General features: G+C 44.4%; 2 protein-coding genes across 10 annotated transcripts in view; both read right to left on the bottom strand.

The window, feature by feature from the left end:
- The window catches only part of LOC111236872 (receptor-type tyrosine-protein phosphatase mu-like), a 113,826-nt gene extending 98,665 nt beyond the window's left edge, over positions 1-15,161 (bottom strand). For all 9 annotated transcript variants that reach the window (XM_022765762.1, XM_022765763.1, XM_022765766.1 and 6 more), the window contains exon 1: positions 14,898-15,161. In XM_022765762.1, the coding sequence (XP_022621483.1) occupies positions 14,898-14,985 (88 nt within the window). In that variant the 5' untranslated portion in view covers positions 14,986-15,161. The remainder of the gene's footprint in view (positions 1-14,897) is intronic.
- Positions 15,162-17,320: 2,159 nt separating this feature from the next.
- Positions 17,321-21,281, bottom strand: LOC111236878 (leucine-rich repeat-containing protein 30-like). Its single transcript, XM_022765776.1, has 7 exons — positions 21,132-21,281; positions 20,714-20,845; positions 19,621-19,734; positions 19,236-19,370; positions 18,970-19,103; positions 18,411-18,459; positions 17,321-17,470 (listed from the first exon to the last, which is right to left on the bottom strand). Exons 1-7 carry the CDS (start codon positions 21,279-21,281, stop codon positions 17,321-17,323), a joined length of 864 nt encoding a protein of 287 aa, XP_022621497.1.
- Between the last annotated feature and the right edge of the window lie 4,391 nt (positions 21,282-25,672).

Raw genomic sequence — 25,672 nt, 5'->3', positions numbered from 1 at the left:
ACAACAACAGCACAGCAACAACACAACATCAACCCCACAACAACAACAACAAAACACAACAAGAAACACAACAACACAACAAAAACACAACAACACATCAACACCACAACAAAAATACAACAAAAACACAACACAGCATCAACACCACAACAACAATGCAAAAACAACACAACAAAACAACATGTTGAACTGATGTTGGTGTCTATGATCCAAGCAGATACATACACACTTTGTATGTTCAGTGTGTGATGCGATATTAGTGGCACACACACACACACACACACACACACACACACACACACACACACACACACACACACACACACACACACACAGAGGGTAGTTCACAAACAGAAAATTAGTGTCACACACACACTTTCATTCACTCCCCTCTATGTCGGGGGTGTTGCTGTTGCTGTGGTTATGTGACCTTACTGAAGCCCAAGCAGTACGTGCGTGTTGTGTTAACATGTTTACATCTTGGGACCCTTGCCAGTTGTGACCTTTGACCTTTCAGAACTCAGGGGGAGGGTTGTGCAAGCCGAAGCTTGCCCGGCAGCGTTGCCATGGAGACTAGCATTTCCTGCAGAGGTGGAGTTTTGTGAGGTGGAGTACAAATACACACACACACACACACAGCTCACATCCTGTTTACCAGTTTGTATTGTTTGTGTGTAAAACTGGACTTCAAGGGTTAGCATCACACACACACATACCTGTTACTAACTAACTAGCTAACTATCTAACTAACTCAGTCTGAGACTCAGTCTCATTCTCGGACTCAGTCTTGTTCTCAGACTCAGACTCAGTCTCATTCTCAGACTCAGATTCAGTCTCAGACTCAGTCTCGTTCTCAGACTCAGTCTCAGACTCAGATTGTCTCGTTCTCAGACTCAGTCTCGTTCTCAGACTCATACTCAGACTCAGTCTCGTTCTCAGACTCAGCCTCGTTCTCAGACTCAGACTCGTTCTCAGACTCAGTCTCGTTCTCATTCTCAGTCTCGTTCTCAGACTCGTTCTCAGACTCTGACTCAGTCTCGTTCTCAGTCTCAGACTGAGACTCAGACTGAGACTCAGACTCAGTCTCAGACTCAGACTCAGGTCTCGTTCTCAGTCTCGTTCTCAGACACAGACTCAGTCCTCCACAGTCCACAGAGGTCTGATCACATTGAGCTGATCTGCTGGTGGGCTGGATTAAACCTCAGCTGCTGTTCCACTGTAATCTATTAACAGCCAATCACACTCACACACAGACACACCCACCCACCCACACACACAACTGGCTCAGTGCCTGGGTGGAGCTGCATTCGTCTCCTTTTCTTTTACAAACACTTCCTCTCTTTTCATCTCTCTCTCTCTCTGTCAGTGTCTCTGGTGCTCTCTCGCCCTCCCTCTCTCTGAAGTGTGTGAGGCTGAATGAAACCATCTGGTCCCGATTAGGAGGATGACTGTGGTTTTCTGTGTAACACTCATTCTGCCTGTTCCTCTGCTGAGGGTCAGACTCTTCATCCTGTTCTTCATCATCCTCACCTCTGAGCCCCGCTCCATCAAACAAGGTGTGTGTGTGTGTGTGTAGTCTGTGAGTCAGGCTGAGCTGAGACATAGAAGCTACAGGATAGAGTCGCAACTGGACGTTACACTCCGGTGAATGACGCCCAACAGCTTCCTGTTGATTTGTGAAACCTCGTCAGGTTTATTAAATATACATTCATACATATATATATATATACTGTAAATGTATCTATATACATATATGTATATTCATACATATATGAATAAATATGTGAATATACAGGATCAAACCCAGGTGGAGTCTTCAGCACATGAAAAGTGTGTTTCTTGTGTCTTGCTGGATGCTGATGTGTTTGAGGATCCAGAGCCTCTCTCTCTCTCCTTCTCACTGTCTCTCTCCCTCTCTCTGCCCCCCCCCCTCACACAGAGTCTTGTTGTTCAGTATTACCCAACAGTGAGTGAGCAGCTGAATGTTAACGACTCTGTGTCTTTCACTTCTTCTTCTTCTCCATCTCTGAGCTGAGTCATGTTTCACACACAGGAAGAGAAACACACACACAAGACAAACCAAACTTCGCAGACCAGGAGAAGAAGAAGAAAACTCTGCATGAAGAGCCATAAAAACCGGAAGCAGAGAGAAAGCCACAACAAAGAAAAGACATGAAGAAGAAACGACGGCTCGAGGATCAATTAAAAACCAGATTAAGAAGAAAATGGAGAAAGGACGAGACAAAATAAAGTCAGTGAAGAAGAGACCCTGAGGAAGTTTGATGGAGAAGAAGCTTCAGTCTGAGGTCAAAGGTCAACATGAACCTCTACACACACAGGTCAACATCACACATTCACACACACACACACACACACACACGCACGCGCACACACACACACACACACACACACACACACACACACACACACACATATCCTGTTTAAAATCAAACCTGATTTCTGATTTCCTAAAGTTTCATTTGAGAGAAATACAGGACAGAGCTGGAAGAAAACAGATGTGTGTGTGTGTATGTGTATGTATGTGTGTGTGTGTGTGTGTGTGTGTGCGCGGGTCTCTGTTGGACTTTTGTTGTGCGTCACAGTTGTTCTTCAGGAAACAACCTCCATTCACCCTTGTGACCCAAGCTATAACAGCCCCTCCCCCACCTGTTGACCTGTGACCCCCCCCAACAAACCAGTTAGCAAAGGGGGGTGGGGGGGTGGGGTGGCTGTCCTGTTCACCAAACCCTCCACTGTTAATTAATTATGACAAATTAATGATGCGGTGAATATAAATCCAACAGACACGTAGAGCTGTGTGTTTTTGTGCAGCAGACTTCAGGAAACAGACTTTTCCTTCCTCTCTTTGTGTATGCATCTCACACACACACACACACACACACACACACACACACACACACACACACACACACACACACACACACACACACTGACCCAGATCATGTCTGAGATATAATGACCCCTCCCATCACCCCCCTCCAACATACACCAATTAGCAGTGTGTAACCAGGCTTATCTAATGTATGTGTGTGTGTGTGTGTGTGTTTAACTTTAGCAGTGATGAGCCTCACAGTTAGCCATTAGCATGTGGTGATGCTAACACCCTTTCTAACCAAACCCCCCCTCAGAGGTGATTGGACAAAACCAGACAGGCAGGAGGCGGTGACATGCGCAGCTCCCAGCAGCACCTGGGGCTGTGTGTGTGTGTGTGTGTCTGATTGGAAGTGACAGACACAGTGACACACACACTGTGACAGGCAGCAGTGGTGGCATTTAGCTGGTGAGACACAACACACACGCACACTGACAGTGAGGATGAGACAAGATGGCAGCAAAATATTCAAACAGAGAAGGAGATAGAGATAGAGAAGGAAAGAAGGAGGGAAAGAAGGAAAGAAGATGAATGCAAACACCAGTCGACCAATGAAGAAATTCAGTCAGTCAGTCAGTCAGTCAGTCAGTCATCAGTCAGTCATCAGTCAGTCATCAGTCAGTCAGTAATCAGTCAGTCTCTAAGTCAGTCATCAGTCAGCCAGCTGTTGTGAAGCAGCTAAAAGTGAGTTAAGATGGAGGGAAATAAAGGAGGAGAGAAGGAGGTGGGAAAGTACCTCATTGCGCATTTATGTCTATAATAAGCGCACACTGATCACTCACACACACACACACACACACACACACACACACAGCTGCTCTACTTTCAAGGGCATCAAACTCTGTATTTTTGTGTTTGTGAAGGTAGGTAAAGTGTATACATATTTACTGTGTGTGTGTGTGTGTGTGTGTGTGTGTGTATGTGTGTGTGTGTGTGTGTGTGTGTGTGTGTGTGTGTGTGTGTGTGTGTGTAAACTGTGATCTCCAGCAGGAACACTAACTGGGCGCTAACAGCATTAGCGTTAGCAGAGCAAGCTAGCTTGCCTCAGGCCAAACATGAATAATGCAACAGTCAGCCCAGTGCCTCTGGGTGTGTGTGTGTGTGTGTGTTTGTATGTGTGTGTGTGTGTGTGTGTGTATCACTGTTATCTGGCTGTACTTGAGGCTGTCTATGTGACGGTATTAGAATAATATGCTAATTACTAATAATTACCCTGTAACATACACACAGATTATCCCCCCCCCCCACCCCACTTCCCTCCTCTCCTCCTCCCTCTGGACTGTGACTCCTCCAGGCAAGGACGAAGAGGAAGAGGAAAAGGAAGAGGAAGAGGAGGAGGGGGGTGGGCATGTGGGTGGGGGTCTGCAGGACTCGACATGCCTGCACCACAGACGACTCAGAAACTACTGCTGGAACCCTCACACTACATCTGTAGAACCGTTCTCTTCTGAAGAACTGCTCTCATCTGAAGATCCCCTCTCTTCTGAAGAACCATTATGTTCTAAAGAACCGTTCTCTTCTGAAGTTCTGCTCTCTTCTGAAGAACTGTTTTGGTCTAAAATCCTTTCTCTTCTGAAGAACCGCTCTTTTCTGAAAAACCGTTCTCATCTGAAGTTCTGCTCTTTTCCAAAGATCTGTTCTCATGAACGAACAGAACGTCAGGGTAACCAGGAGCAACAGGAGGAGGAGCACTGACCAGGTCACAGAGCTGAATTCTGGTTCCTACTCTCAGGGTCTGGGATTAGAGGAACCTGACGTCCCAGTCTGGACTGACACCAGCAGATGGGGGGTGGGGGTGGGGGTGTTGTATGAGTGTTTCTGTGTGTCCACTGTCCGTGCTCATCAGTCAGACTGTCCACTCATCACCCACAGGACAACAGCTGTCACTTCCTCTTTACGTCCTGTTTCAGGCTCCATCTCCATCGGATCCACTATGAACCAGATCCAATGTGTCACAACGAGTGCACCAGGGAGCCTGACTCAGGTCTCCATCATAAAAGCAGAAAGGGCTGTGTGTTGGTTCTGGTTCTCCAGGTTTGAATCCTTGTCTGTAGTGGATTGAGCAGGGGGGCGGGGACTACACCTGGTCTGAGACTGAGACCAGGTCTGACACAGACAGATATGTAAATGAGAGTAATCTAGAATTGACAGACGGGTCAGAAGAACAGAGATAAGGAAGGATCATAAACCAGGACCAGATTAGACTGTTCCAGATTAGAACTGAGATAATGAAAGAAAAGAAAGATGTGGTTCTTAATCTGTTCTCCTCAGTGTTCCCGCTGTCTCTCTCTATCCCTGTCTGTCTTTGTGCCTGTCTCTCTGTCTGTCCCTGTCTGTCTGTTTGTCTGTCCCTGTCTGTCTGTCTGTCTGTCTCTATCCCTGTCTGTCCCTGTCTCTGTCTGTCTGTCTGTCTGTGTCTGTCTGTCTGTCTCTGTCTGTCCCGTCCGTCCGTCTGTCTGTCTGTCCGTCTATCTCTGTCTGTCTCTCCCTGTCTGCCTGTCTCTATCTCTGTCTGTTTGTCTGTGTCTGTCTGTCTCTGTCTGTGTCTGTCTGTGTCTGTCTGTGTCTGTCTGTCTCTGTCCCTGTCTGTCTCTGTTTGTCCCTGTCTGTCTGTCTGTCCCTGTCTCACTCTGTGCCTGTCTGTCTGTCTCTGTCCCTGTCTGTCTCTGTGTGTCTGTCTGTCTGTCTGTGTCTGTCTGTCTTTCTCTGTCTGTCTGTCTCTGTGCCTGTCTGTGTCTGTCTGTGTCCCTGTCTGTCTGTGTCTGTCTGTCTTTCTCTGTCTGTCTGTCTCTGTGCCTGTCTGTGTCCCTGTCTGTCTGTGTCTGTCTGTGTCTGTCTGTCTCTATCCCTGTCTGTCTGTCTCTGTATGTCTGTCTGTGTCTGTCTGTGTCTGTCTGTCTGTCTCTGTCTGTCTGTCTTTGTCTGTCTGTCTCTATCCCTGTCTGTTTGTCTGTGTCTGTCTCTGTCTGTCCCTGTCTGTCTGTGTCTGTCTGTCTCCGTGCCTGTCTGTCTGTCTCTGTTTGTCCCTGTCTGTCTCTGTTTGTCCCAGTCTGTCTGTGTCTGTCTGTCCCTGTCTGTCTGTCTCTATCCCTGTCTGTCTGTCTTTGTGCCTGTCCCTCTGTCTGTCTGTCTGTGTCTGTCCGTCTTTCTCTGTCTGTCTGTCTCTGTGCCTGTCTCTCTGTCTGTCTGTGTCTGTCTGTGTCCCTGTCTGTCTCTGTCTGTGTCCCTGTCTGTCGGTCTGTCTCTGTCTGTCTTTCTCTGTCTGTCCCTCTCTATCTGTCCCTCTCTGTCTGTCTGTGTCTGTGTCTGTCTCTGGATAGATATAAATGATGGTCAGAACCTCTCTGGGCTCAGACAAGGACACTCAACTCTGTGACGTCACAGCTGATCCACAAGATAACTTTCACTGATATCAGATCAATAATTCAAACTGATCAACTTTAAGTAGCACAACTCACCTGATCTGAGGGTGGAGGAGGAGAAGGAGGAGTAAAAAGAGAAAGTAAAGTAGTGAAGAGGAGAGAGATGTTGACAACAGTGAATCAGACAGACATCTTCAGTTAGCATATTAGTATCTGTAGAGTTTCACTTCACAACTATTCTAACATTTTCATTATAAACTTCACAGAGTTCCCTGTCAGAGGAGAGGAGACCAGGACCAGGACCAGGACCAGGACCAGGACCAGGACCAGGACCAGGACCAGGACCAGGCCTGTTCACGTACCAGACTCCATAGAGAAATGGATTTCAGAGTCTTCAGACAATGAACCCAACAAACGACTGGAGGGCATACACAGGAACAGAGTGGTGTAAATGTCAAGGATGACACCTCCAGAGTCTGCTTCTCACCCTCTGACCCCCCCCCCCCACTCCCCTCACCCCAATCACCCCTTCACCCCAGCATACAGAAGGTCATCTCTAACCTCCAGCAGAGAGAGGGGAGATCATTCAGCCTGGCAGAGGCTGAAAAGGTCTCCTCCCCCAGGACTGACCTACAATATAACACAACACACACACACACACACACACACACACACACACACACACGTGTATGTGTGATGTTGCTGTTGTGTATTAGTGTGTGTGGTTGTTTATGAGTGTGTTGTTGTTGTTTGAGTGTGTTGTTGTTTATGAGTGTGTGTGTTGTTGTTGTTTATGAGTGTGTTGTTGTTGTTTATGAGTGTGCTGTTGTGTTATCGACCATGAAACACACACACACTCTAAACCTAGTCTCCATTATAATCACTCCTCTCTCTCTTCTGCCTGCAGCTCCCTTACGGCGCTTGACCATTAATGCAATTGTGCTGGAAGGCAGGCCTAGGGGGGTGGGGTGATGTGTGCAGAGTAGCAGCTTCATATATTTATGACTATGACTATAACAACGTAATGACCTGTAGACATGACATCATCAACATGAGACAGAGTGGATCGAATGAACATCAGGCTGAAGCTAAACACTGAGTCTGACTGACTCCAGGTCAGTGTGTGTGTGTGTGTGTGTGTGTGTGTGTGTGTGTGCGTGCGTGTGTGTGTGTGTGTGTGTGTGTGTGTCACGGAGGCCTTCAGTGTGACACTGACATTCTGCTGTTTGTCAATAAAGTTTTCAAATATGGTGTGTGTGTGTGTGTGTGTGTTTATTTAGAAAACAAGTTTCACCTACAAATGAATGAAAAACTATCAGCTGGAGTCACTGATCTAACCTTTCTCTCTCTCCCTGTCTGTCTCTCTCTGTCTGTCTCTCTCTCTCTCTGTCGCTCTCTGTCTGTCTCTCTCCCTCTGTGTCTCTGTCTCTCTCTGTCTGTCTGTCTCTCTCTGCCTGTCTGTCTCTCTCTTTCTGTCTATCTGTCTCTGTCTCTCTGTCTGTCTCTGTCTCTCTCTGCCTGTCTGTCTGTCTTTCTCTCTGTCTCTGTCTTTAACCTCTCTTAACCTCGACCAATCCCAGAGGTGATTCTTGGTTTCCCGCGGTTAAGCTCTGACACACATACAGCCAATCATTAATCAGACTTTGGTGGCATATTAAGTCTGCAGCCACCTGAGGACACACACACACACACACACACACACACACACACACAGTGACCCAGAAACTCGTCCTCAGCACAAAGACGTCTCAGAAAGCAGGAGGTCGACACACACTGAGCTGCTCAGTTGGCAGCAGTGCTCATGTTTACAGTCGTGAAGGCATCGGCCACAGGCCGACAGTCCACACGACAGAAAATAACCAAGGAACATAAATGTAGCACGCACCAGCATCAGCACAGTGATGCATTAACTGCCCGTCATAAAACCCAGCAGCTCAGAGTGCTGCACACACCTGCGACTCACCTGTGATCCTGCCACGCCTGACTAACAACAACCATACAATCCGTCAGAGTCCAGGCTAGGCTAGGCTATATGTACATCTACATTCTATCGCTACATTGGTAACGTTAGCATTAACATTACACATCTTTCCCAGGGCTTCAGTCATCAGTTACGTGATAGGCTGGGGCTAGCTGGTTAGCATGCTAACATTTGGTTCTTGAACTCACGTTTCTTCAAGACTGGTGAGTAAACAGCTGCTAATGCTCACGTTAGCTATGTAGCAATAGAGAACTTGCATATAGCTCCTTTAATGAGTTTGTTAAGGTAAGATTAAAACATCTGTGATCATCATGTGATCCTTATAATGCAGCTGCTGAAGGTCACCTGACCTGGATGGGTGTTCCACATCAGGCTTACATGTCTTTACATTTCCCACATTCTGACTGTGAAGTGGTTTTATTAACGACTGAGTTTCCATCAGTTTCTTTTGTTCTTTTTGAAAACCTCCACCTGTCAGTTTTGAATATGAGCTGTGTGGAGTGGAGTGAGGTCAGAGTTCAGAATCTTGATGGGAAAAAAATTGCATAAAAGGACAAGGACAAAAGTGACAACAGAGGTAACAGTAAGACAGAGAATGAGTGACCAGGATGTATTTCTTATAGGCTTCCAACATGATGTGGCTCATTGCCATGGCTGGAGTGGTTATTGCTTTTTCATAAAAATACAGTGCTCTTTTGAAGTTTTTGAGGCCGGCGTAGATCATGCCATAACAGACTCCATCAGTCCAGGTGAGGACACCTGCACAGGTCTGGACTCTGATAGGTTGGTGCTGGTTGTTTATTTCAGCTCAGAGAAAAACACCTGCTTCAAACTGTGAATGGCTCAGCTCAACGCCGCCGAGCCCGGAACACAATTAATATTTAAACATACACACACAAACACACACACACACACACACACACACACACACACACACACACACACACACACACACACACACACACACAGATATTAGCTGCGTATGAATATTTACTGTAGTAATTTAGGTTAAATAGCAGCTTCTGGGCCTGAAGTCCCTGAAGGCTTTAATGACACACACACTGCAAGAAAGTGTGTGTGTGTGTGTGTGTGTGTGTGTGTGTGTGTGTGTGTGTGTGTGTGTGTGTGTGTTTGTGTGTTAGCTGGCAGCACTTTTAAGATCATTATCATAATGATTATGATGAAAGAAGAGAAAGCGTTAAAACTCTAATAAAATATTTATCCTTCCTCCTCTTAGTCTCAGCAGACAGACAGGTAGACAGACAGGTAGAGCAACGGACAGACAGTGGTTTCAAAGACAGAGATGTTTTTCTAGGGTCCTCACAAGTCCAACATGTTTGTGTGTTAAACAGACATGTTTTAGGGTTGCTGATCAGGCAGATTATACTGATAACACACACTTAACATACACTAATCCCTGTCTCATTAGTCCACTCTGTTACATAGACACACACACACACACACACACACACACACACACACACACACACACACACACACACACACATCTTCAAACAATAATCCTATGAATATGATCAGGGATTTGGGCCACAACACTAATCAGACTGACATCTCTGGACAGGGATTAAACACACACACACACACACACACACACACACACACACACACACACACACACACACACACACACACACACACACACACTGGAGTGTGTCTTTTGTTATTTTNCACACACACACTGCAGTGTGTGTCTTGTAATCTTTTGCTGACAGTATTTTATAATCTGATGTTGGAAAAATAATTTGGTTAATCTGAAGATCGACGTCTTGCTTTAACAAGCAAACTGCTGCTGTCAGGGAGATGCTCTGTTACCATGACAACGGTCACACGCCGTCTTCAGGTGTCCCCTCACCTCCAGGAGGAGAGCTGAGGGACATGCATCCATCCACTGAATTAAATAAATGAAAAATAAAAACAGTTGTGTTGTGGTGGGCATGGCCTCTGAGGATTTCTGGCCTTTTGATTGGTTATTTGATTATAAAAATAGCTGCAGATTAATAACTGAATTGATTATTGTTTCCCATTGTTACAGATAAAATCTGAGAAACAAAACAAAAGTTTCATTCATATTGACCCTTTTCATCTGCAATCTTATCTGCACACCAGAACTGAATCAATAATCGATAATCAACATGATAGATTTCCACTAACAGTTGGTAAAGGACTGTGTGGTTTTCCTGCGGTCTCTCCTCTCACATTTATTCTTCTTTGGGAAAGAGGATTTTCACTCGTGTTGAAAATGGGAGAACTCTCATTATTGTGTGTCCATGTTTGTGAATGTGACCTGGTATTAAACTGTCCTGTGGTGAGTTCAGGGACCAGGGGAGATTTGGATCTCAGTGACAGAGCTCAGTGCTGACACCAGCCCCCCTCTGTGTGCTCTCACAAACACAAATCCTCCTCCACAGCTTCTATCTCATCTCTCATGTTAAACAAAAGGAGTCTTAATCCGGCCTCCTTTAATCCCCGTTGGGTTTGCAGACGCTGCGTCTGAAGGCGGCACATTAATCCCAGAGGCCACCGGGGCCGATCGCAGCGTCTCAGCCCTCCGGGGTTCCTTTCTCCAGCGGCTTTAATCCAACGCGGACCGACCACAAACACTGAGGAAGTCCTTCTTTCTGAAGCTGAAAAATGGAACTTTCCTCCTTCTGTCGCGGCAGATAATTCGCCACTCTGATGTGGATTTGTGGGGAGATTAAAGCCAACAAAGATTTATGCATTTTTTAAATTACTGAAATACAAACATGAAGCATGAAACTGCAGGCGGGAGGTGTGCGTGGAGAATGAGAACTGTAATAAGAAAAGCAGAGAGTAAATTCAGGAAGAGATTAGCGGCATGTTTTATTCATTTTTTTGCTGCAGCAACATAAATAACGTGACATGGAGAATGTGTAGAGGAAGAGGTCAGTGACTGCAGAGCGGCTGTGGACAACATGTCTCATCACCTCATAGTGTCACATAAGAATTCCCATTTTAACACTGCAGAAGAAGAAGACAAGGATCAGCAGAAGATATCCTCAGCTGCTGCTGCAGCTAAAACACTACAGAAGAAGAACTTGACCTCAAACCATTTCTTACAGAAAACACTGAATCAAATATTTGCTCAGATGCATGATCGGAGTGATTCTGAATGTAACACACTGCAACACACTGCAACACACTGCAACACACTGCAACACACTGCAACACACTGCAACACACTGTAACACACTGCAACAAACTGTAACACACTTTAACGCACTGTAACACACTACAACACATTGTAACACACTGTAACATACACTGCGATACACACGTACAGGTTCAGCACACTGCTGAGAATGGTAACACTATTAAAAGGTTACTATGTGTTACACACACACACACACACACACATACACACACGCTTACACACAGACACACACATACACACACACACACAGACACGCACACACACACACACGCACACACACACACATACAGACACACACAGACACACACACACACACACACACACTCACACACACAGTTTTATGAGTTCACTTTGTTTACAGACTATCTCAACAGGAGTCAAATATTAAAACTACAGGAAACAGTAACAGAGTTTATGACGCTGTGGTAAAGGTTCAGTTTACTAACATCATGGTTTGAGTTAAAAGAAGTACTGTGTTAAGGTTAGAAGACCTCTGTCGTCATGGTGACAGTAATAACCAGGTGGTTAACACTACAACAGCCTTCACCTAAAGGACTGAGTCTGATGTCCGAGGGAAACTGATGTTTCTCTAAGACCTGGACTAGTTTCTCAGGCCGGAGTCGACTGAAGACCTAAACCGACGGCAGCTGACCGACAAACAGGATGAGGTTTGTTCTGTAGAGAGAGGAAGGAAGGAAGGAAAGGAAGGAGGGAAAGGAAGGAAGGAAGGAAGTCTCTGAGGTTTGAGGAGAGATAATTAACTCACAGAGGACTCGACACACACACACCTGAATTCACAGTGTGTGTTTAATCTGTGAGCTTCATTAAAACCCTGACGAGACAGAACAAAGAGCTGACTGCACCTGAACACACACACACACACACACACACACACACACACACACACACACACACACACACACACACACACACACACACACACACACAAACACACACTCCCTGATGACCTGGTGTGTCCAGGTTCAGGACTGTCGCTGATTCAGGACTTTATCTTTTCCTCTTGAGTGTGTGTGTGTGTGTGTATGTGTTGCTGAGTTAACAGTAGAGCTCTAATTACAGACTTCCTCTCTGTCTCTGCTGCTCTTTAAAGGACTATTCTACCAAAAAACAGAAACACTTTCATCATCTTTAAATCTTTCACATTCTCTCTGTGATGTCTGACCTGTGAAGCTGGGGGGTTCATCAGATGCATCATGGGAAAGGTTAACGAGTTTGCTTTTTGAAATGAAACCTCTTCAAGCTTGAGGTGACGGGTTGCTTCACAGAGATCGTCCTCTTTGTTCCCCTCACTCTTCTCCTGTCAAAACTTGGAGCCTACATTACCCACAATGCACCTCTCTCTGGCGGCTGGGTGGTAGATTCTGTAAAAACAACAGTACACTAGCTGGTGATCACAGTGGAGCAGCTCACTGAGTCTTTATCTCCTGGTAACCTTCGTTTCAAAAGTCCTAAAAGTAATTTTAAGGTGTGAACCATCTAAAAATCCTAGTTCAATTCAGGTGTGATCCAGGTTTAATCCAGGTTTGATTCAGGTTTATTTGGGTTCCTAAATGTTTTCAGCTGCAAGCTGACGAGACTTCAAACAGTTCCACCTTCATCAACCAGAAAACTAAAAGCACTGAGCCAACTGACCAACAACCAGCTGAACGTTGCCCCTGACGACCAAGCACGCTCATTAGCCTCACTCCATCACCACCGTTATTAGGGTGCGGCGACCATCTTGGTCTCAGACCGCTGAGAGTTTAATTTCATTCTCTGCTGCTTCTCACACACACACACACACACACACACACACACACACACACACACACACACACACACACACACACACACACAATGCGCCCCCACTGCCGTCCATATGTGCAGCAGAGGGTCGAAGAGAAGGAGAAATCGAACACACCCTCAGGCCTCAGTCTCTTTTCAAAGTTAAAGAAAATCCTGATCCAGACTCTTTATCCTGTATTACTTCACATGTAGTCAGACAGAATCAGCTGTGATCAGCTGTGATCACTTCCTGTCTGCAGTGTATCATCACGTTTTACTGTGAAACTGAAGGAAACTTAAAAAATGGAGGATTCTCTATGAAGTTCTACAGACTCTGTTTCTCTGGAGCTTTATTCTGGAGGGACATCAGAGATGATGAGAACCAACCTTTACTTCTTCACATCAATATCCTCAGAGTGAGGTGTTCCTAATAAAGTGATCACTGGGAGAGAGAGAGAGAGAGAGAGAGGTTTGATCCCCGCTGCCCCCATCAGGTGAACAGAGGAACAACAGCTGAAAGGAAACACGCTCACACAAACTAGCACTGCTCTGCAGAACAAGTACACACACACACACACACACACACACACACACACACACACACACACACAAAACCTCAGCTTTACAACAATGGGCCCGACAGTCTGATGAACCTCTGGAGGGGACGTCGTCACTGACAGTAAACTGAGTGGTCTGCAGCACAAAGCTGTTAGAATATAATCAATAATGATCAATAATGTTTGATTTGTAGTTTAAATCTAAGAGAGTTCAGTCACACAAACTGATCTACAAGATGAAATATGAGTGGAATCACTATTTTAATGACTGTGTTTCCTCATTTTTACCTTTGTGTCTGTACGTCCTCCACTCTATTCTACTGTTTTTTTTAATTCTACTCTGGCTACATAAAAACTACAGGTACAGGAAATATGATCAATTATAAAAATTCAACATCACTAAAAACAGTCAGAATTCTACGAGCTGCTCGACTCCAACATCTGCAGCTGCTGCAAAGCCACTGATCCCACAGGCAGCCTATCAGCATGATCAATATTAATATTTGACTTTTACTTCAGTATAAAAACTGTTAGAATTCTAACAGAGTTCAATGCATTTCATCTGTGTTGCTTTGTTTTCACTCTGCTGTGGAAGCTGCAGCTTCACCAGTATATAACCAGTCAGACCAGTATAACCAGTATACCCATGTATAACCAGTCTGATCAGTCTGACTAGTGTAACCAGTATAACGAGTCTGACTAGTATAACCAGTCCGACCAGTATAACCAGTCTGACCAGTATAACCGGTCTGACTAGTATAACCAGTATAATCAGTCTCGTCTTTGCCTCAGTTTCTTCATTAGTTATTTGCTTCACATTTTGACGCAGTTTCTGATTTAAAGTAAAAGTTTTTTTGAGTTGAGATCAGCTGGAGAGAGAGAGAGAGAGAAAGAAAGAAAGAAAGAAAGAAAGAAAGAAAGAAAGAAAGAAAGAAAGAACGAAAGAAAGAAGCAGCAGGAGAGGGAGGGAGAAGGAGGGAGGAGATTTTCCAGCTGGAAACTTGGATGCCGACACTGAGTAACTCCCATGTTCACGCCGCTCACCCCCCTCTCCCCCTCCCCGGAGCCCACAGAGACCCGGACCCCGCCAACCGACCAAAACCCGGTCCCCGGTGTGTCGGCTTACCTTTGAAGGTGTCCGCTCGCGCCCCCGTTAGTCCCAGTGAAACCAGTAGGAGAGACGCGGAGAGCAGGAAAGTTCCAGTCCGCTCCATGTTCGCACCGAGACCCTCCGGAGCGGGGGACACACACACACACACACACACACACACTACTGAGAACTCTTCTTCTTCTCTTTCCTCCTCTTCCTCCTCTTCTTCTTCTTTTTCCGTTGTTTCCCACGCCGCTCGGACTCACACGCGGACACGCTCGTTTCGTCTCTCCGCTTCTTTTTCCGCCGTTTCTCCTCAGAACAGAGACCGACTCCGTTTACCGAGCAGCTGCTGACGTCACAGGGGGCGAGAGACTTTAGGAGGAAACAGGAGAGAGAGAGAGGGAGAAAGAGATAGAGAGAGGGAGAGAGAGACCTTTCTATTCTATAAAATGATTTGATTTTTTTTATCTTTATTTTGATTCTTTATTTTTATTATTGTATCATCTTATGTTTGACTTTTATAAAATTTATATTTCAACGTATTAAAATATGACAGAAAAAATAAATGATACATGAAACCTAAAAAATAAAATGTAAATTAAATAATTAAAAAAAAACAAACATTTTACTCCATATAAGAATGAATCAGATATTTTTAATATATAAACATACACATTTCACTATTTTGAGTATTTCATATGTGTTAAACTTATATGTTCAGAGGATGTTTATATGTGATAATATATTTGACATATTCAACATCACTCTATATACGTATATTACATTTCTGTATTACGTCTCTGCTTCTGGTACCTTTGATTTTTATATTTAATTTGTATATCATTTCATGTTTTTCATATAATGTTCATTATAATTTAATGTTTAATATTTTATTTTTTCATTTACAACAATTTCAATCATTTTTGTTTTTTTGTAAATTGTGTCTGTACAATATCTTCTGTATATATTTTATTTCAAACTAACAAGGCACAAATGTAGTTATTTTTATTTGTTCTTTATATTGCTTTTTTTATTTTCCATATATTTTTAATGTCACATTATTTCCATCACTATAGTTGTATTTTCTCTTTTAATTCAGTAATTTATTTAATTTTCATTAATGACATTGTATTTATTTATTTCATTAATGTGACCACTAAAATATCATGCATTTTATTTCCTGATAATTGAAAATGCTGAGCTTCTCTTCACTCATGTCTTCACTGTAATCTCAGTGCTGCCCACTGCTGGTCGCTCAGCTCTCTAGAGGAACACACATCTGTGTGTCAGTGGAAAGAATCCTGGTCAGTGAACTCACCAGAGATTTTCAAAATCAAACTACTTCCTGTGAGCTGCAGCAGAAGAGTCACAATGTTCACACCAGGTCAGAAGGAACAGTTTTATTTCATGTTATCATCATCATCATCATCATCATCATCATCATCACTGTGGCTACATCTCAGTAAGAGAAGAAGTCAACACTGTTCCTCAAGTGTAAATGAAGTTGAACAAACAAACAATCTGGGTTTGTGTTTAAATTAAAACACACAAGTTTGCAGATGTGTCGTGTGAGTGGGTGAGTGAGTGAGTGAGTGAGTGAGTGAAGGAGTGACTGTGTGTTAATAAGACAGTGTGTCTCTGTCTGCGTGGACCTTTAAATGAACACTGCTCTGAAACAAATTGCTGCATTCAGTCCTTTGTTGCTCTCTGCTGTCGTCTGCAGGACACACTGAAGAACAGCAGCCCAACCCAGGAGAGAAGATACTACTTCTACTGATCATTAATAATAATAATAAATAATAATAAAGACAATTGAAAGGAAAATCCATAGAAAACAGAAACTTAAGTAAAATAAAATGGATGAAATGATTGAAATTGATTTCATGAAACTAGAATGAGTAGTAGATGTTTGTTGATTTGTTTGTTTTCAAATGTACAGTTGGTGAAATACACCACATGGCCAAAAGTAGTAGTAGTAGTGCAGGGAAGAAAACCAGAGAGGTTTGTTTTTTACCTTTCCTGTGTCAGCATGACATGAAGCAGCTGACTGGTCTGAACAGAGCCCTGACCTCCACTACACAGACCAGTTTAAAACAGTGTACAGATGAAGTCCTACAGCTGTCCCACATCTTAATGCTGGGCTCATAAGTCTGTTTAGATGAATGAAACATGTCTGAATGAGCTAGAAGAAAATTAACTCATGTTGCAAACTGGATTAGCCAACATCAGAAACCAGAAAACACCTGAGGATGTTCAGATGTCCACATACTTTTAGACATGTAATATAAAGGTGTCAAAGACCTGGAGACAGTTTGTTTTCTCTTTGGACAGAAGTCTCTACACAAACCCAAACCCCAGAGTAAAAGCAGAGTCTACAGATAGGAAACACTGGTGTCTACTGTCAATCATCATCAACATCCAAATGTTCGAGGTAGTTAAAAGTCCCACCCCCAACTCTATCCAGCTCTCAGGTAGTTGAAGAGGGCAGTGAGCCCCCCCTCCAGCACCTCCTTCACAGGCTTCAGCAGCGGGTTGTGGACGATGTGGAGTCCTTTATCCAGAGGATGACACGCTAACTTCTCCAGACGGGACAACTGGTGCATCTCCTGAACACACCATCATCATCATCATCATCACCACCACCATCATCATCATCACCATCTTCATCATCATCATCACCATCTTCATCATCACCATCATTACCATCTTCACCACCATCATCATAATCACATCTTCATCATCACCATCATTACCATCTTCATCATCATCACCATCGCCATCATCACCATCTTCATCACCATCATCATCATCTTCATCATCATCATCATCACCACCATCATTACCATCTTCAACATCATCACAATCTTCATCATCATCACCACCATCATCACCATCTTCATCATCACCATCATTACCATCTTCATCATCACCATCATCATCACCATCTTCATCACCATCATCATCATCACCATCTTCATCATCATGATCATCATCATCACCATCTTCATCATCCTCATTTTCTTCATCATCATCATCACCATCTTCTTTACCATCATCATCATCACCATCATCATCATCATCACCATCTTCATCACCATCATCATCATCACCATCTTCATCATCATCACCACCATCATCATCATCATCCTCATTTTCTTCATCATCATCACCATCTTCTTTACCATCATCATCATCACCATCATCATCATCACCATCATCACCATCATCATCATCACCATCATTGTCATCATCACCACCATCATTATCATCATCACCATCTTCATCATCACCATCATCACCATCATCATCATCATCACTATCTTCATCACCACCATCACCATCATCTTCATCATCATCACCATCATCACCATCATCATCATCACTATCTTCATCACCACCATCACTATCATCTTCATCATCATCACCATCATCACCATCATCACCACCATCATCATCATTCATCATCACCATCATCACCATCTTCATCACCATCTTCATCACCATCATCAGACATTTTTCAAACAGATCAATGAATTTGTTCTTTACCTGTGGAACATCTTTTATGTCATTAAAGTCCAGGTTCAGCAACTCCAACCTAGATCACATCAAATCAGATCAAATAATCAAATCAGATCATATCAGTTGTTTACTGTTGCTGTCTGCAGTGTCCATTCCTGTGGTTTGCTGGTGTGTGGGGGCCGGCTGTTGTGTTTACCTGGTGAGGTCTTGCTCTGGTGTAAGGCACAGGTCATGTTACCTGATGAAGGAGTGGTTAGCTGTGGAACTGTGGCTGTCTGGTGAGGTAAGGTTACCTGGTGAGGTGTGGTGAGGTTACCTGTTGTGGTGAGGTTAACTGGTGAGGTGAAGTTACCTGATGAATTGAGGTTATCTGGTGAGGTGAGGTTACCTGGTTAAGTGAGGTTACCTGGTGAGGTGAGGTTACCTGGTGTGGTGAGGTTATCTGATGAATTGAGGTTACCTGGTGAGGTGAGGTTACCTGGTTAAGTGAGGTTACCTGGTGAGGTGAGGTTACCTGATGAAGTGAGGCTACCTGTTGAGGTGAGGTTACCTGGTTAAGTGAGGTTACCTGGTGAGGTGAGGTTACCTGGTGAGGCAGCAGAGAGCCTTGGGAAGCGAGTGGAGGCTGTTTCCCTCCACGATGAGGATCTGGAGCTCCACCAGTGCCTGGATGTTCTCTGCTAGGTTCTCCAGACGGTTACAGGCCAGGTGGAGGAACACCTGCAGGGACAGAGGAGATGACAGTCAGGTGAAAGGGAGGTGATTACAGGATGGTTACAGGATCCTGGTCACCTCCTGGTGGAGAAGCCTGGTTCTATACTTGACCTTCACTAAGGTTCTCTGTGAACGTACCAGAGCCTTCATGTTGTAGACGCAGCCCGGGATGTGAGCAATGTGGTTGTGGCTGAGGTTTAGTTTCCTCAGTCTGGTCAGACTGGACAGAGAAGCAGGCAGTGAGGACAGCTGGTTGTTGGCTAAACTCAGGACCTGTTAGAGGGAGGAACAGAAGAAATAGAAGGAACAGAAGGAACAGTAGGAACAGTAGGAACAGAAGGAACAATAGGAGCAGAAGGAACAGTAGGAACAGAAGAAACAATAGGAGCAATATGAACAGAAGGAACAGTAGGAGCAGTAGGAACAGAAGGAACAATAAGAGCAGAAGGACAGTAGGAACAAACAGTAGGAGCAGCAGGAGCAGTAGGAACCATAGTAGAAGTACTTTGAGCAGTACTTGTACCTCCAGTTGTGTACAGGCTCCCAGCTCCTCAGGAACTTCAGTCAGTCTGTTTCTGTAGGCAAATAAAACTCTGAGTCTCCTCAGATGCCCGATCTCTGCCGGCAGGCTGCTCAGCTGCAACAACAACACAACATAGAACAACAATAACAACACAACAAGACAACAACACAACAGTAACACACCAACACAACAACACCACCACCACAGCAATATGACAACAATGACACAACACAACAATACAACAACAATAACGTAACAACACAACACCAACACAACAGTACAACAGCAGCAAAAACACGATGAGACAACGATACATCAATAACACCACAACAACACAAAACCAACACAACAATACAACAATAATAACACAACAGAACAACAACAATCCAGCAATAAGACAACAAGTTCAGCAGCAGGAGAGAGGAGTGAACAGTTTCTAAATGATAAAACTGTAGTAAAATCACTGCTGTAACGATAATATAAATATATATTTCAGATGTTTTAAATGTTTGTCAGTTTGTTTCGTTATTATGTTCTGTAAAAGAACACACTGAGGCTGTGATGAGCAGAGCGGCCTGTGGGGGGTACTGGCAGCTCTTTATTGTTGTTTGTCAACTGAAGGTTGAAGGAGGGAGGAAGGTGAAGAGAGGACAGGGGACAGAAACTGGATCCTGGTGGATTAGAAGGGGGGATTATAACCTTTATTTATCCAGGAGACACAGCAGCTGCTTGGGGCGGGGGGGGGGGGGGGGGGGGGGGGGGGGGGCACACTGACAGACTTGTACCTTAGCCTGTAAAGACGAGGAATTTAAAGGGTCATTCCACTGATTGTACACATGAAGGTCCTTCTCAGCCTTCAGAATAACCCTGACTAACTGCATTATGGGAAATGTAGACCTTCACCAAAGAGCTTTTGTTGCTGAAACCAGACCACAGACAGGATGCTGAAATCCTGGTCTTCCTCTCCATCCATCCATCCATCCATCCATCCATCCATCCATCCCTCTACTGCATTGAAACAAACAGAACTTTTGGAATAAAGATGAAGTCCAGGGAGAGATTCACAAGTGTTTACAGAAGGACAGGTGTTTACCTGGTTGCCCCACAGGTTGAGGACCACCAGGTTGGAGAGCAGGGACAGCTGAGGAGGAAGGACCTTCAGACTGTTGAGAGACAGATTCAGTTTCTCCAACTCCAACAGCTCCCAGAGTTCATCTGGAACATCCTGAACAACAGCAATGAAGATGAATGAGCAAGAGAGCAGGAAGTGAGGTCACAGTAAGGTCACATTGAGAGCTGCTGCTGCTTCCTGCTTAGGCCTGGGCGCAGCAAGAAGCTTCAGAGTGTTGGTGACGTACTGAGTCTTACAGAGCTAAACAGCTGTACAGCTAACTGCTAACAAGCTAGCCTGCCTGTGGGGAGATGCTAGCACTAGCACTAGCTCAGTCACTAAAGGGACAGTTAGCTCCCTTTGTGTGTGACTGTCATGAACCATGTCTCAGGACTCCTACCTTCAGTCCTCGGCGAGCCAGACTCAGGACGTTGTATCCAAACTGTTTGACAGTGAATCGTCTGATTCTGTCGGCTGACGTCAGACTGTCCTCCCTCCCCGCGCTCCTCTTCTCCTCCTTAGCCTCCTCCTTACACACCGCTCCTCCCATCCCTCCCTTCTCTTGTCTTTCTCCAAATCAGGAGACACCTCTTGTTTCTGTTCTCAGAGACAGAGACAAAAGTGTCCTGTCCAGACCGGTTTCTGCTGGATTTTACTATCCAGGTAGAATCCAGAGTCCAGGTGGAGGTCTACTGTCCAGAGAGATATCACAGGCTCCAAATAAATGAACTGTGTAGACACAACTCCTCCATGTTCTTCTGTCGTCTGTCCAGATGTTGTTCCATCGTCCAGATGTTGTCGTGGTGTTACTCCAGTGTCTCCACTCCGGGACCAGGACTCTGACTCAGCTCAGCAGGTTAGAACCAGACTCAGTTTCTTCAGCTGTTCATCTCAGGTCTCCAGCTGTCGAGTAGACAACAGTGTGTTTCCTCAAAAAGATCAAAACCATTTAACTCAAACATGTTCAAAGTCTGGACAGTTTCCTGCCTCCTTAAACCTGCATACAAACAAACAAACAAACAAACAAACAGACAGACTCTCACCTAACAAATCATCTGTCCTCTAAGAGACATAGAGACATGTCCAGTCCTGAAGGTTGAAGTTCAGTTCAGGTGTAAACCAGGAGTCACCTGATCAGCTGATCGATCAGCTGACTAATCAGCTGACTGAGTGATCGATCAGGTAATTGATCAGCTCACTGTGATTCTAACAGACTGTCTGATGGACTGTTCAGACAGAGAAGAAGAAACTCTAAGGGCGAGCACCGACAGACACAGACACAGACACACACAAACACACACACACACACACACACACACACACACACACACACACACACACACACACACACACACCTGCTGCTGTCAGTCAGTCTAACCCACAGTCTGAATCTACCTCCCTGATCCTCTACACTGGGGTAAAACATGCAGAGAGTCTGAGTCCAGACCTCAGACCTGAAGACCTCAGGTCAAAATCAGACGAGTGTCTCTCAGTACAAAGTCCACAAGTTCAGACTGGTCCAGTTCATCTCAGAGTCCAAAGTCCTGAGGATGGGAGGACACGATCAGCTGGTTTCAGACTGACAACAGCTGCTTCAACACCTGGACACAACACTTATTCCTGCCTGTGGACAGTGAGGAGCAGACGTCTGTTTCAGTGTTTTCTCTGTTCAGTCTCAGGTGTATTTAGTGACTGATGTGAACAGGCAACCGTCCTATCACACCCCCCCACCACCACCACCACCATCCTCTGCCCCTGCAGAGACACTTTCTCTTTAGAGAAATATAAACGCGTGTCATCAGCAGACAGACAGGTTAATGCAGTTCAGGACCACATCCTACAGACCACAACAGCTCTGTGATACTGGACCTGGGGTGTGTGCGTGTGTGTGAGAGAGAGTGTAGAGTTACACGTCCAGAGGAGGTGAATGTAGCACCTTCTAATTTCAGTCTAATAATAACTGAGACACAACTGCAGCTTCACTCTATAACTTCCTGATACTGAAGCTGCGACTCAAACAAACACAAGACGAACTTATAAATATATAAACAAACATATCAATTACATATAAACTGTGTATGATCAGTGTCTGTCACATGGAAACATTCAGAGCTGGAGGGAACTTCAGAATAAGATATAATATATATGCTGATGAGAAGACGTCTTTGCAGCTTCCATCGTTTGACTCTCATTTTGGCGTGTTTGTCGTGAGCTGCAGCTCTGTATGAACAAAGAAGAAAAAGTTCTGATGAGAAAAAATAGTTTTATTCTGAAAGGCGCCACTGCAGAAAGTGAAAAAAACAAAGTCATATAAGTTTTGTGTTAGATAAAGAGGTTGTGTTGAATGTTGTCAGTCTCAGCAGCACCACCTGCTGACCAAAATAGAAACTGACAGCTGATTCGGCTGGAGTGAAACACTGAGGTCAGGGCTAATTTGATCTGATCTGATCTGCCACCTCACACTCACTCAGGTTAATCAATGATATGACTGATATCAGAGGGGGAGGAGACTCACCTGTGTCTGCAGGTAACCTGGGATCATTCACTCCAGAGCTGCTGTTTAAATCAGCTGGTCGGTCTGCATTTTGTGTCGTAGTTAGCAATTATTATGTTTTTAAATCACTGACTTTACATTAATTCTGTACTACCAGGCTTTGTGAATGTTTGCTCTCAAGGACTCACTTCAAAGTCATGGCCTCAGCTCTGAGGTCCAACCCCTCCCATCTGAGAGAGCTCGACCTGAGGGGAAGCAAGCTGCAGGATTCAGGAGTGAAGGATCTGTGTGGTGGACTGGAGAGTCCAGACTATAGTCTGGAGACTCTGAAGTCAGACATCACCTAACTAGCTCTTTGATGATATGTATCAAGTAATTAAAATTTAAAGAGGGAAATATGATGCTGGTTTACACCAAGACTGAATCCAAATGTCCGGACATAGTTGTAGCGTTGTTGTAGCTGTAGCTGATGTTGTAGCTGTAGCTGATGTTGTAGCTGTAGCTGTAGTTGTAGTAGTAGCTGTATATGTACCTGTAGTTGTAGCGTTGTAGTTGTAGGTGTAGCTGTAGCTGTAGTTGTAGCATTGATGTAGCTGTAGTTGTATCTGTAGCATTGTTCTAGCTGTAGTTGTAGCTGTATTGTTGATGTAGCTGTAGTTGTAGCTGTAGTGTTGATGTAGTTGTAGTTGTAGAATCGTTCTAGCTGTAGTTGTAGCTGTAGTGTTGTTGTAGCTGTAGCGTTGTTGTGATGTGACTCTTGAGAGGTTTAGAATAAGTCAGACTTTATGTTCGTGAGACATTCTAACTTGGCAGAAGTCAAACTAAAACCACAGACCGATCTAACATCAAACCAGTTTATCTGCAGCTGGACTGAGAGTCTGATTTTGTTAAATGTTTAATTCTTTATTCAGATTGAGTTCCTGCAGTTTGTCAGAGATCAGCTGTTCTTCTCTGACCTCAGTTCTGAAGTCCAGCCCCTACCATCTGAGAGAACTGGACCTGAGTCACAACAACCTGCAGGACTCAGGAGTGAAGGATCCTATGTGGTGGACTGGAGAGTCCAGACTGTAGACTGGAGACTCTGAGGTCAGTTTAGTTACAAAAAATGTGACTAGCTGGAGAAGTTAAACGTTCAGACTACAGCAGGAATTCAACAAATCATTTGTAAAATGAAATTCATCTGATGTAATGGACAAAAACGATCCCACTGATTTTAGATGTGACAGAATTACATGGAGCCCTCAGTGAAACTGACTGTTCATCCTGTAATTACAGACTTCATCACTGTGAACTACCAGAGAGCTGCTGTTCACCTCTGGCCTCAGCTCTCAGCTCCAACCCTTGTTGTAGCTGGACCTGAGCTACAACAAGCTGCAGGACTTGGGAGTGAGGATGCTGTCTGCTGGATTGCAGAGTCCAAACCGTGGACTGGAGACTCTGACGTAGATGATATGTTTGTTTAAGTTTGGGATCTGACAGCAATACAGTTTGTGAAAATGCTCTCCTCTTAGCAGGTTAAGATGTTGTCTGCTCACAGAGATCAGCTGTTCTTCTCTGGCCTCAGCTCTAAAGTCGGACCCCTCCCCTTTGAGACACCTGGACCTGAGTCTTAACAAGCTGCAGGATTCAGGAGTGAAGGATCTGTGTGGTTTTCTGGAGAGTCCAGACTGTAGACTGAGGTACAGAATCTCTTTTTCCTCAGAGCAGAATGTGAAAATTAATGATGGTTACCCTAACCCTGAAAACCAACTCCTCCCATCTGAAACACCTGGACCTGTGTAAAAAAAAAAAAAAAAAAATAGCTGCAGGACTCAGGAATAAAATTGGTGTCTGAGAGTGCACACTGCAGACTGTAGACTAGGAGATCAGTAGAGGTTGGACCATCAAAGAGGTGAAACCAGACACTGAGTGACTTTTCGTGTAGCTCTCCTTCTCTCCATTTAAGTAGTCATTTACAGGTTCCACAACAGTTTTAACTGCATCCTCAGTCATGGATCAAAGGTACAGACAAATGTTTCCACCTGGCCATGATCAAGCTTTTGTGTTTAAGTGAACCTGGACTGTGGAGACGTTGTTTATCTGGGTATGTATTCATCACAGATGTCAGAACCACTTCCTTCCTTTGTCATTCCTTCTTCCATTTCTTCATTCATTACTTCTTTCCCTCTTCACATTTCCCTATAATCTACATTTCTTCCCTTGTTTCCTGCCTTCATGTGTTTATGTTCCACTTCCTCTTACCATAACAACAAGTCTATCATATGAAATTATAATCACCTATTTATCACTCGAGTCTCTAACACATCTTCAATCATATCACTAGTCGTTGTACCACAGACAACACCCTAGAAACTACCAAGAAGCACACAGCAACCTGCTTCTACCTCAAAAAGGTCTAGCGACTGGAAGTCTTCATGATTCACATGAACCTAACATGTATTTAATTC

The sequence above is a fragment of the Seriola dumerili genome, unplaced genomic scaffold (genome assembly GCF_002260705.1).
Source record: "Seriola dumerili isolate Sdu_G_001 unplaced genomic scaffold, Sdu_1.0 BDQW01000741.1, whole genome shotgun sequence".
Lineage (NCBI taxonomy): Eukaryota > Metazoa > Chordata > Actinopteri > Carangiformes > Carangidae > Seriola > Seriola dumerili.
Note: the sequence above shows the minus strand (reverse complement) of the source record. Positions and strands in the feature narration are given on the sequence as shown.

Excerpts from the sequence above, each read along its gene's own strand:
- LOC111236878 (XM_022765776.1), bottom strand. The coding sequence starts at position 21,281 with ATGGGAGGAGCGGTGTGTAAGGAGGAGGCTAAGGAGGAGAAGAGGAGC. Across the intron at positions 19,104-19,235 it reads TCTACAACATGAAGGCTCTG|GTGTTCCTCCACCTGGCCTG; the intron begins GTACGTTCACAG and ends CTGTCCCTGCAG. Across the intron at positions 17,471-18,410 it reads ACATAAAAGATGTTCCACAG|GAGATGCACCAGTTGTCCCG; the intron begins GTAAAGAACAAA and ends TGGTGTGTTCAG.